The following is a 12,928-nucleotide window of genomic DNA, read 5'->3' as shown; positions in this document are numbered from 1 at the left end:
TTTTGCTGAGCAACTGCTGTTAAAACAAAAAGACTTCTTCATATTTTATAAAAGTTGAACTCAAGTTGAAACAAAAGACAAGTAGAACACGCAGGACCTTTCATTATTAGGCATTCCAGGCTAAGTTAAATTACATTGCCACTCTAGTGTCTAAAAATGTGAAAACGGAGTTCAAAAAATCGAAAGATGAGCGATGGCAAAAATGTAAAATTATAGTTCAGAATTTCATTTACGTAGCATAAACCGAATAACATTGGCCGATTAGCTCTCGGGCGACCACCGAAGCAAATAATTGAAACTTTCATGGTCCAAAAAATTTTAAATCGGGAGGCTTTCGAAACCGCGACATCTCGGATGAGAGTCGGGGGAAATTAAACATTACGCTACACTGCCTAAGTATGGCCGCCTCACAATCGGATTTACTTTAACCTGACTTCATTTCTGAATGCGTGCAACTCAAATTACTCAAAAATCAAAAACAAGCGTTGCAAAGGCACTGGAGAATGAAATCGAAAAATGTTCGAAGAAAATTTTGCATAAAAAACAAGTTAACAACAATTGCTTCAATCTTCGTTCGATAGCAATTAAACAAATGTCAAAGACTTAACGCAAGAATAATTAAATTATTTATAACACGGATTTCAAATCTCCGACGGTGCGAAGAAAGACTTTTCTCATATTAAAACCAAAATATTAACAAAAAACTTGAAAAAATTTGACAATGCATGACTTGTCTAAAGGACGTTCCTATTTACACTCCTATTTTTTAGAAGAATTCCGCTCCAAAAACCAAAAACGAGAAATTTAATGAAATCAGCCAAAAAATAACAATGAAATCGAGAAATATGTGTCCAATGAAAGGCTTTATTAGGCTCTGAAAATTTTTGTGGGATCAATTACAGAAAGTTACAGACATAATAGAGAACTGAGCAAATTGGATAGTCGTTACATCATCCATCAAAAAAAATTCTAAGAAAAAAAGTACCAGCAAAAAATGGAGCCAAATAAACGGCCGATAACGGCAAGCTATATGCGCCCTTTTCTCAAAACGCTTTTCAAAGGCAAAAACTCATTCGCTCCCCGAAGCGTGTTAAAAAAACTTGTTTCATGCAGAAAAACTTGGTTGAGACGGCAATTTCACTCACTTTCGCTTTTAGGTCAAAAACGCTGTTTGAACAAAGGGTTCTTCCTGTAAAAAAAAAACTTACTTCCTGTAAAGAAAGGCAATAAAAAGTCGTTTAAAAACCAGAAAAAGCACAATATAGCACCCCACAACTTGCAGATGTGCAGCTATAATAACTTTTGGCGTCAGAAATAAAAAACTCTGATATTATTCTTCAATTTCCAAAATAAAAAGTATGATACTACGGCAAACATTTCCCGCTGTCTTTTAGCACTCCTTGGGGAAATTGAAAACAAAGCCGGCAATGTGCTATCAAATGTATGACGGTATATTTAATGAATCTGTTAAAACGAGTTCCGAATGAATCGATTGGTTTGAAGCGAATGAAACTTCGAGAACAATGTTGACGTAAATGGGGAATTAACGTAAACCGAAATTCTGCAAATACACAATTATTCTTTCAACAAAAACTCACTGTTTTAATAGGTTATTATGATTATTAATGCATGGTTACTTTATAACGTCAAGTGGGTACTGAATTGCTGTCTTTAAGGGTTTTAATTGCTATTAGCTTAATTTCCACAAAACTTGATTTAGGTTTTTCGCCTAATGGCAACAAAAATCGCCTTATGGCTAGAAAAACTAAAATGGGAGGTTATCCCATAACCCTCGATTTTAATAACTCTACAGTAAAATAGCAAAACTTCGTTCCGAAGCTAAGTTGGTCGATATTTGTTGTATTTATTTTGTTGTAATTGCAGATCTACTGCTTCTGCTACGCTTTAAACTCTATATAATACCACCAAGTTATTACCCCCAATTTATCAGTTATGGTGAGCAGATAGTTGCAGACTATTGCCCGTACGGTTGTTTTTGCTCCAGTTATGCCCCCCATTATGAAGCTTACTTGGATAATGCCAGCTGAAAAAGTGATATGTAGCTCTCCGTGAAATTGCTGGCCTGCAGATCAGCATTGGTGGTTGCCACAACAGACAAAAATTGCGATTCTGTATTGACATTAGACGCTGAGGAAATGTCTTTCAGAGCAAACAATGTCACAACTGTTAATATCAACATTGGGCCAATCTGAAAGAACATTCCTTTCTTTGAAAAAAAAACATTCTGCACATTCAGCTAACATACCAGCCTAACTAGTTCAACAATAACTGTTTTGTTGAAAAAGAATCAAGAACAAAAATTATCAACAAATTTCAGCCATTGTAGATATACATTTTCCATAAATATGATTCATTCACCCATATTTGTTCATCATAAACATTAAATTTCAAGATTGAAATCAGACTATTTGCAATTCAATTGACCCCTGGGCCAATTTCATAAACATAGTTTGCAGACAATATAAGAGAGATATACGATCTTCAGAATATATCACTTTTCAGCCCACTTTTGCCCTGATAGAGCAGGGATAAAAATGACCTCTGAGCCATAGTCTCCATGTCGGCCAGCTCACGTACTGCAGGTGCAAGTTGGCTCACGTGGTTATTGTAGTTAGATTTCATATTAGTAATCTTCTGACCGTAGGTGACTTTGCCAGCAAACTCGTCTGCTGCCACATGCATATCTGGATTAATCTGGGGAATTGTCGTGCCTAGATGCTCCTCGATTTCTCTGAAGCAAACATGCCCATTGATATGACAACATAGGATAGGACAATTTCATACAGAAGGGGCTGTGAGAATTTTGAGGGTTCAGAAAACCAAGAACGGGTCCGACCTGGAATTTTTCAAAATGAACTTTTGAACTTGAACATAACAAGCAGTTCCTAATTACTGTATAGTAGTAACTAAGCTACTGTTAAAGTCCATTATTCGAAAACCGAAAGTCAACGTCCGAAACGAGAAGTCAATGCTCAAAAACAAAAGTCAAAAGTTTTGAACAAACTAATTTCAGCTTTAAAAAATCTGTACAAAACCAATACTCCTCTTCGAGTGGAAAAAAGACACACACCTTTAATATAATTGCTTCAAACTTCGTTCGAGAGCAATTAAAAACAATTAAACTGTTCTACAAGAAGTGAACTAAAACAAGTAAAGATAACCGACTAACGTCAGGCGAATTGCTCTCAAACGACTGACGAACGGTCGGCTTCGTCAATAGCTAGCTGAAGCTTAGAAGGGCCAACTTAAGTTTAATTGAGGTGTGTGTGCGTGTGTGTGTGCAGATGGGATGGGATGAGGAAGTGGGGGGTCAAGGAATGAATTTTGAGGGGGTGGGCGTTGCACTGGTTAAGCCACGCAAAATTTATTATTTGAAAAATCTGATTACATTAATTTCATTTTTAATAAGTTAACTTCATTAATTAGATTTTCAACTCTCTAATAGAAGATACGTAAGTAATCTTCTTAATAACTATGTGGAATGTTGCTCCTGGTAGAACACTTCGTGCGAAAATATTAAATTTTTGCATCATTCCACAGAACTTCAATTTCCAATTTTAGAACGAGTCCTACTAGGAGCTCCCTTAAGCCCACCATTGGAAACTGCTCTTTCGCAATTGCTTATGGCCTTATTCCTTTAAAATTCTTTGATGTTTCAAGAAAAGCATGGAGCAAACCGTTGCCGTGTGTTTTTCAATGAAAGAAAACAGTCTCGAATAGCAAAATGTTCCCAGACAAAACAGTCCCAAGAAAGCAGACAAAACAGTCCCAGACAAATTAGTCCGAACTAAAGATAAAGTTAAGCATATTCGCAACAATTAACAACGAAACCCTTGAGTTATTCATGTGATTATATTTCATTGAACAAATATTAAGCTGATTACAACATAATTTTTGCCAAATAATGTATTTTGTAACGAGTTTTTGGTTTAATCCTAATTCATATCAATTAAAAGCAATGCATTCAGAAGCTTAACTCATAGATTATGCTTGATAATTGTCTGCAGATTAGATTTAGTCTGGGACTGTTTTGTCTGCTTTCTTAGGACTATTTTGTCTGGGACTGTTTTGTCCGGACACGTTTCAAAAATAATGCTCAAAACTTCGATGTTCCTTTCCGCAGTTATCAAAATTTTGAAAGACCAGGAGATCTTCTGTCGCTTTAACAAAATTTGGCCGGAAGAAGATAATAAAACCCAGAATACAAGCTCTAGAAAAAGTAGCCATATGTACAGAAAAATTTAAGCCCTCTATCTGGACTCATAACCTGTCCTACATAAACTACTGCAATTAAAGTCATTGCAATTTGATTATTGCCTCTTCACCGAAAATCGCATAGAGTATAGGTTGAACAACAGACTCAAACCACACTGAATCCTGAAAGCTATCACAAAACTCCAAAAATGATTTCGCATTCAAAAAACATAGCCGGTAAATTGCCGCCTAATAGCCGCATTTGACCTCTTTAAGCACTTTGGCATTGAAACAGAAAAAAGAAGAGATAGAAAACTAAGATACTTCATCTAAGAGTCAAAAATTGCCTTAATTTGGCCGGCAGTATCTCAATTCGATAAAACTTGATAAAACTTCAAAATCCATAGAACAGATTATAAATCCATTCAATAGAAACTTTGATTGCAAAAAGTCAGAAACCAAACCTAAAAGTTGTGAACTATGTAAAACGAAGAACGTGGTCGAAAAGTGAAATGAAATAAAGAACATAGCAGGACAAGTCCTGAATTACAACCCAAAAATTGAAGTAACCACGGACCTGGCAACCAACAGTTTTGGCAACATTGGACTCTGACATTCTCAAGGCAACTGATGAGACCTCTAAATAATGCGACTAAATGATAAGACAACAAAATTAACAACGCAAACACGCAAATTTTGGAAATCCCCTTATAAATTCTGAAGAAATTTTATATGACGTAGACACAAACGCTAAGCACTCAAACCATCATCTAGATTCATTTATTTCCCATAAGGAACCGATGACAATTTTTAATATTGACATTAAGTTATAGGAGAATAAGATGAACAATAGAACAAAGGCAAAGTCAAGTCAAAGAAAGCATCAATTCTGAACTGAAACGATTGAAAATATTAATGAAACTTCTTCTTTAGCAACCAATGATTTCTGTGATAGTTAATTGGAATAAATGATATAACAAAAAATGCGAAAATTGCAAAAACACAAAAAAGGGGCTTAAGTAATGATAACATTAAGTATAAACTCAAACATCATCTATTGCGATCTTCAAAATGTCAAAAACCCAAACAAACCAGACAACCGTAAAAGCAAATACTGCCATAATGTAAACGGAAATACTGCCATGATGCCAACAAAGCTGATGATGATAGAGAGAAGTCGCCGGACAAAAAAATCATTAAGTACTGACTGAACAAAAAAAACTGAAAAAAGTTTAGTAAACATAAATATTTTTGTTTTGTGCTAACATTACTCTGCTCTTTGGAAACTTTGGAAAGCAGTCCCTAATTTGAGGCCCATTAAAAAAAGTGTTCAATTATTTACGACAAAATTTTCAGATTTTTCTTTTCTTCTCAATTAATTTCGAATAAATTTGATTTATTGTTAGAAAAAGTGGCAGCGATTACGCTTCACATTTAAATATTTAAATTTGAAATATAGTAACTGACTGCGATTACGCGTCACTATAACCAAAAATCAAGAAGAACCAAAAAAATGTTCGTACAGCAAATTTTATGGCTGCGATGAAGTGCCCATTTAAACTTGAACATGTCGTTTCTTTCTCAATGTGAAAACAGATTACTCAATATAAATCAAGTTCATCAACTGGTTGCTCCGATTACGCTCCTGATGTTTTAAAACTTGTAAACTTTCTCCAAGTACATGATCTTAGAAGAAAAGCTTTTATTTTCATCGTTTTCTTTTTTCGTTTTCAGCTTTATTTAAATTTATATATATATATATATATATATATATATATATATATATATATATATATATATATACGTTTTTATCTTTTTCTCGAAGAATATCTTTTATTCTGGTAACCAAAGTTGTTTTAACTCTTGTGTTTTCCGCAAACACTTTTACCTTTGCTGCTATAATCCATTGAAGACAATGGTCGTCCCACAGTCCCACTTTTCTTCCACTTGTACTCATCATTTTGGTACAATAAAATGCAAAAACTCTTCATCCTTAAAAACATAAGATCTTTATACAAAGAAAAAGATCAGCTTAAAATTTTAGTAAACAGTTTAGATAGTTTACCCTTAGCCGTCTGATTAACAGAAACCCGGATGAATGAAGAGAATGACACTGCTGGTTTGCAACCAGACGGTTACCACAAAATTGTCACTTTCAGTAGGAATTTTAAAAAGAGAGGAGTAGGCATAGTTGGTATTTTTTTGACAAAACAGGGTTTAAAACAGTAAGCAAATACACCAGTAATGAGTTACAAATTTTGTAACCGAAATTTTGCTATAATAATTTATAAGTCTTTTTAATACAATATACGTCAAACTAAACAAGTCCAATGAAAAACTAAGCACAATCTTAGGAAATCCTTTTGAAAAAAATGTTATTCCGGAAGACTATATGTCTGTTATAGGTGGGATTTTAATATTAATCACACACCGTTTCGTCAAAGTTGAAAACACTGCAAGGTGCCTTGCTGTCTTTTGATCTGCATTATGTAGAAAAAGCCAACTGCACTAGAGAAACAAAGACTAGTAATTCTTGTATCTAAGCCGTACATTCCAACGTGATTTGAAATTTGATTTAAAAGTCACCAACTGCGCTGACAGATCATTATACGCCCTCTTTTGGATTCTCGAAACTCAAATTGAATCATTCAGAAAAATGCAAAGTTGATGATCGTGTGACTAAAATGTGGACAAAACTTAATGACGTAAATGCAATTATTAATCTTCAGTTTTATATGCTACATGAATTACAGAAGTTTGAACTAACCATTGATCAATTAAGTTGTGAAGAAGCCATCAAAAAACTTCAGTTTCAATTGAAATGTGTTGAAAAATTTGTACTTACAAAAATTCGTAAAGGTACAAAAAAGTAAAAGAAAGAATTTGGGGGTTGACAACGAATTTAAAAATATAGCTAACAAAAAACGACAGCAATATCAAAATTTTATGAGAAAAAAAGACAAACACGATCAACTCAATGCACTACGTAACAAGCTGCAAAAACAAATCAGAAGAAACAAGGAGACGTATTAAGAGCTATTGATAAATGCAGATGGTCAGAAAAATTAGAAATCTTTTTTGACTGCATTAGTAAATTAAAAGGCAAAGTTACAACGCAAGATAGACTCAATAAAAAAAGCTGACAAAATCAGACTACATTTTTTCAGTTGGTAAAATTTTGAGTACAAAAAAACAATATCTCTAAAAGCCGTAGTATCAGTGTACAATCAGTGCGACTAACCAGGGCCACATTGCTGCAAATACGGGAAATAATAAATAATATGCAAACCAAATATAGCAAAGATTGCTTTGAATTGAACAATTTTTTTCTGAAGAAACTCGAATGTGTAATTGTGCAAATATTAACAAAATTAATCAACAAATGTATCGATGAAAGAAGTTTTCGACCGTGCTTGAAAGAGGCTATCATAGTAGCAGTACACAAAAGTGGCGATGTTTAGGAACCATCTAATTCAGACCAATTTCTCTACTTCCGACTGTTGCAAAAGTCTGAAACATACTTGTACAACAAATCATCTAATTTTTGGAAGTTTTTGATCTCATGGACGCAAATTAAAATGGTTTCAGACGACAAGGTGGAGCAATTGATGCTTTAGCGCATTTTGTTGAAAACGTTAGGGACACTTTATAAAACCAGCCAAAGTAATCGATACGGTTGTTTATTGATTTGAAAAAAGCATTGGACACAGTTGATCATAACTTACTAGAAAAATAGCTTGGAAAAACATAGGTTTGAGAGGCCCAATGCTTGAAATTATGAAATCTTACTAATCTGACAAAAAACAAAGTCTTCGTTCGATATGGCGCTGAAAGAACGAGTCCGAGAACAGTTACTTTTGGCGTGTCTCAAGGGCCAATTTTAGGACCACTACTTTTCATCATATACGTCAGACAACAATGCAACTGCTCCACAGTAACGCTCTATGCCGACGATACTACTCTGCAAACACAAAAAGATGCAAATGATTTTTTTAACATGATAATGACAAAATCGACCTCTACTTAAGCGATAAAAAACTGACGCTCAATGTTGAAACAACGATTAATCTAAGCTTAGTTGTGAAAAATATGACCAATGATTTCAGACTAAACAATACAAGCCTTAAAAAAGCAAAGAAGTAAAGTTTCTAGGCGTTTTGCTGGACAACAAATTGGATTTCAAAAAAACACAAATAGCATCGCAGCAAAATTGACAAAATTTAAGGAATTGTTCTACAAACTAAACTTTATATTGCGTATTAGACAATTAGTTTTCGTAAATAAGTCGTTTGTTCAACCGGAAATACATGGGAGTACATATTTACGAAACTGCAAACAAGACAAGCCTGAAGTTTATCGCAGTTAAAATCAAACAAATTGCGCGAATTATTTTTAGGAAACAAAGTCATCAGTCAACAGCGAACGAACGCGAAAAATATGGAATCTTCCTGGCGAAAGAGCTACATATTTATGCGCTTTTGAAATTTTTAACCAAGACAATTAGGCGAGACATAAAAATGAAGTTCTTAACAGGTTCATTGAGGATTCAGATCTTGTCAAGTCAAATGAGAAAGGAAAAACAAGTAAGAAACTATAGCCTAGCAATCAATTTAGTGGTATCAACCTAAAGAGAATTGGAATACGAATAAGAAAATTGCTAATATGTATACTTAATTTCGACTGAAAATATGTTCATTGTATAAAGAGTTGTAGTAGATCCGAAATTAATACACACCGCTATACTTTTCTTGAAAACATTATACAAGAAAATGATATCATTGAACTCTTTTATTAGTTTTTCGTTGGACAATTATCTAAAACTTTAAAAGTGTTTTATTTCTTTATCCTTCTACAAAATTTCCACCGTTTCCTCATGTAAACTTGCTGTCACTCACTCTTTTGTTAACCTTAAAAACAAATTAATATCAACCCCCTAACCCTGCCCCCATTTGCTAAAGCATCACACGACTAGGCTTTTTTGCCTTTTGACGGCCTTTCGAGTATGTATATGTAAACCTCATAGAACAATGCTGTTTGTTTATACTTGAGAACAATTTATTATTGTTATTATTATTATTATTATTTGGTACATTGAATTCTTTAACGCAGATACTTGGAACTGTCAAAAACTTCGTATGAGTTAAATAGGTAAAACCAATCAAGGACAAGTGTCGTTGTCTAAGGCCAGGGCAGAAAAATCATTGCAGAAAACTATTGACAATTGTTTTGAACGTATGTACAATATTCAGAAGGTCACAGTTTTACGCTTAAGGTTAGACACAGTTTAACACACTTTTAAGGTTACATAAGAAAGTCATTTTGAAATTCGTTACTTCAAACGTATGTTTTCCCAAGAACGAACTTCAAAAACACAGTGGCCGAAAAATGCGAGACATTAACAGCATAAAGTACGACTTTCTCCGAAGATTATTCCGGGGGTCAAAAAATCAAGCCATTATCGAGATCCTTCACGCATATTACACGAGGTAGACACAAAACAAAATAAAGCAACAATTGAGCTGTTAATAAGCCGAATTTTTATATGGAGTACAGATAACACAAGACAACTAATTCTTTCAATGTCATATTTTCAAGTTTCGGCAAGCTAAATTCAAGTCAAGGAGCTTACCTCACAAAATTTACACGTTAGTCATGAAAACTGAACACTTACCCTAAATAGGTTGTCTCGTCATACCACTTGCAACATCCACCGTGGTCAGTCAAATTTATATTGGAGCAGTTTTTGCCTCTTGAAGGACACTGGTGGTACCAGACCTTCTCTTTGAATCTGGATACAAGTGCAATTGCCAGTCCCATCCGCTCAGCTCTGCCCACTCGGCCAATCCTGTGCACGTAGGTCTGTTTCTCCTCACTCGGGGGCATGGTCACACTTATCATGAAGGGCATGCCGCTGACATCAAGACCTCGAGCCGCAACATCTAAAAACCGTTTTCTTAAGCAAAACTCAGGAATTACACTGTAAACATCTACTAATTTTTATCGACATAAATGTTAGCCACAAAAGCTGCTGTCGCGAAACATGCATAGAAAAGACTAAAAAGATGGCCTGTGAAGATCAGATATCTTTGTACACTATAGTCACAAAAAGCCAACGATCACGACCAAAATCAATTAAAAAATCCTTTTTCTATTACTACTCTCAAATAACCTTCATGGAGAGTAAGATTACCTTAATTCCTCCAATTAAAAACATAGCAGGACAACTCTTGAAATAAACTAAAGAATTGAATGAAAAAGTAGACACTCCTCTATCTGTCCAGCAGACCAAATGATCATTACAAACCAAAAAGACAGCGCCACAAAATGAGAAAAAAATAACGGCTTTCAAATTAGATACACTTCAAGAGCGTGTTCACAACCATGGTTTTCAGTAGAAAATGTCAGAGGGTAAATTAAAATTTTGGAATCGAAGACGAAAGTTGCTTGATATATAGACAATCATACAGGCAGAAGCAGGTAAAAACAAAAATGAGCATTTAGAAAAGCAAGAAATACTAAAGATTCGCTATAGTTTCTTGATGTCAATGTGTTCATAACCAAAGTAGCGATGCTATCATTTACGAATGAAGGCAGCAAAAGACTAATTGAATGCTTGATTTCCGGCAATTTGAAAGAGATCAAAAAACTTTCTTCATAATTATGTCGTCAAAACCAATTTTTCCACGCACAAATATACAAAATAATTAACGTGAAGGCCAGCAGAAATCTGAGAAACTTTTGGCCAGCCAAAAACATGAACTTTGAAGCGACTGTTATTGAAACGAATGTACCCAAAAACAAGCTTAGAAAAAGCTTCATTGGCCCCTAACGATCTAAATAGGACAAAAAATTCAAAAGTTCTAAAAAACAAATCTCATTGAAAATTTGCCTAAATTTCTGATATTAATTCTGATTCACTGTCACTAAAAGTTAACCAGTAGCCCATCTGCAAGCCCCAAAAAGTCCTAATCATAACCCGCTAAACTTTCTCATAATAATATCTAAAAAACTATTTCGTTGCCACTAAAAAATACAATAACACACCTGCAAAGCTATTCACTGGCCCTTAAGCATACAAAAATTTGAAACATAGCTGGCAGATTGCCAGAAAATAGCCGCAATAGCTTCGTAGATCTGCAGTCTCAAAGAAACAGTAAAAAAGAGTCCAAAAAAATTCGTCTTTTCATTGAACGCTGATATGTTATATTTTGATTAAAAATCTGTATAACTTTTCGCTGCCTCTATTAGCTTCTCTCTAATAACCTTCATTTAGAGGGGCACACACCAATTTGACCTTATCTCTTTAAATTCAAGTAAATAAAAGTCAATTTCAAAGTGAGGAAGTCATTTTTGTGAGTGAGGTAAGTCAAGTGTGACCAAAAATTTAATAACGCAAATGAACAGTAAAACTCGCTCCAATAAGAGCGAAAAAAGACGTCACGCACGCATTTCAGTTGAAATTGCATGAACGAATGAACAAAAAGCAGATTTGAAGTGGTTATGACGTTATATGCTCGTAACAAAAGTCGCGACGACGAAATAAAAAAAACATAGCAGGGCAAGTATTTTTGTCCCGCTATGTTTTTTAGCTGGACAAAAAAAAGAAAACCATTTCTAAAAATATCAGATGAAAAAAATTTTTAAAAAAAACAGAAAATCAATGTCAAAATGCCAAAATGCCGCATGTGAACAATAGAACCACTAGCGAGAAAGCGAATTTTTGTTAAACACCGTTTTCTTACTCTACTTTAAATTTAGAGCAAAAAAATTTCACGCGGCAAAACCACTCGCTTTTTCGCTCCACTTCCCTTTTCGGCGTGACCAAAATCACTACTCCAATTTGACTTTAAAAATCATGAAAATGCGTGAACAGATCTTAAAAAAAGACAGCGCCCCAATACAATTCAAATTCCTTGAATTGTAAAAAACCAAGAGAAGGCCAATAATAGGCCCAGCTATCACTGCGCGGCTATTAAAAAAGACATACCAAAATACTTGAAAATTGCAAAAAAAATTATAAATTTTTAAAATTAGGTTTGAATTGCAAAAACCTTTACCTAAACAATTTCTGCCTTTCACAAGACTACTAAGAGCCTCAGCCAATGCCAAAAAAGAACCGTTTTGAAATTCAAACGGAAATATGAAAAAAACAGGACAAATTTGTCATATATTTCAAAAAAAGACCTGTTCACCTTGAATTTAGAAAACTCTTAAGAAAACATCCTAAAAAAGAGCGCACCAATAAATCCAATACTTTGGACAGTAAAAAACAAACATCATTTTGAGAGTGAGCAAGTCAAGTGTGACATAAAAAACTTAGCCATTCGCATAAACAAAGTTTAACTCTTAATAAGAGTGAATATTTACGTCACCTACGCAACTGCATGAAGGCACAAAAAGCTGATTTGAAGTGAGCGTGACGTCATATGGACGTTCCCAGTATCTTGACAAAAACATAGCAGGAAGAACACTGGAAGCAACCCGAAGCGTTGGAACAATCCAAAAAAAACTATCAAACATTTGGGAGAAAACAGACATATACCGACTAAAGTAGGATGAATTGCCCTCGAACAACAGGCGGGGCATTCCAATTTCGAGAGGCTTAGATTTATTATAAGCTTAAAAGTACTTTATGGGTGCAATAAAGATTACCCCACAGGGATTTGAACAAATGACCTCCAGGTCGGCAGTCTGATATTCTAAACACTCAGCT

General features: G+C 34.5%; 2 protein-coding genes across 3 annotated transcripts in view; both read right to left on the bottom strand.

Annotated features, from left to right (window-relative positions):
- The window catches only part of LOC142337653 (uncharacterized), a 44,192-nt gene extending 41,987 nt beyond the window's left edge, over positions 1 to 2,205 (bottom strand). For both annotated transcript variants that reach the window (XM_075387048.1, XM_075387049.1), the window contains exon 1: positions 2,031 to 2,205. In XM_075387048.1, coding sequence (XP_075243163.1) covers positions 2,031 to 2,200 — 170 coding nt within the window. In that variant the 5' untranslated portion in view covers positions 2,201 to 2,205. The remainder of the gene's footprint in view (positions 1 to 2,030) is intronic.
- A 103-nt stretch (positions 2,206 to 2,308) lies between these two features.
- The window catches only part of LOC142337652 (ATP-dependent RNA helicase DDX1-like), a 30,397-nt gene continuing 19,777 nt past the window's right edge, over positions 2,309 to 12,928 (bottom strand). The window contains exons 6-7 of the mRNA XM_075387047.1: positions 9,887 to 10,154; positions 2,309 to 2,752 (exon numbers count right to left, since the gene is read on the bottom strand). Coding sequence (XP_075243162.1) covers positions 2,503 to 2,752; positions 9,887 to 10,154 — 518 coding nt within the window. The 3' untranslated portion in view covers positions 2,309 to 2,502. The remainder of the gene's footprint in view (positions 2,753 to 9,886; positions 10,155 to 12,928) is intronic.

The sequence above is a fragment of the Convolutriloba macropyga genome, chromosome 4 (assembly GCF_964194025.1).
Source record: "Convolutriloba macropyga chromosome 4, txConMacr16.3, whole genome shotgun sequence".
Lineage (NCBI taxonomy): Eukaryota > Metazoa > Xenacoelomorpha > Acoela > Convolutidae > Convolutriloba > Convolutriloba macropyga.
Note: the sequence above shows the minus strand (reverse complement) of the source record. Positions and strands in the feature narration are given on the sequence as shown.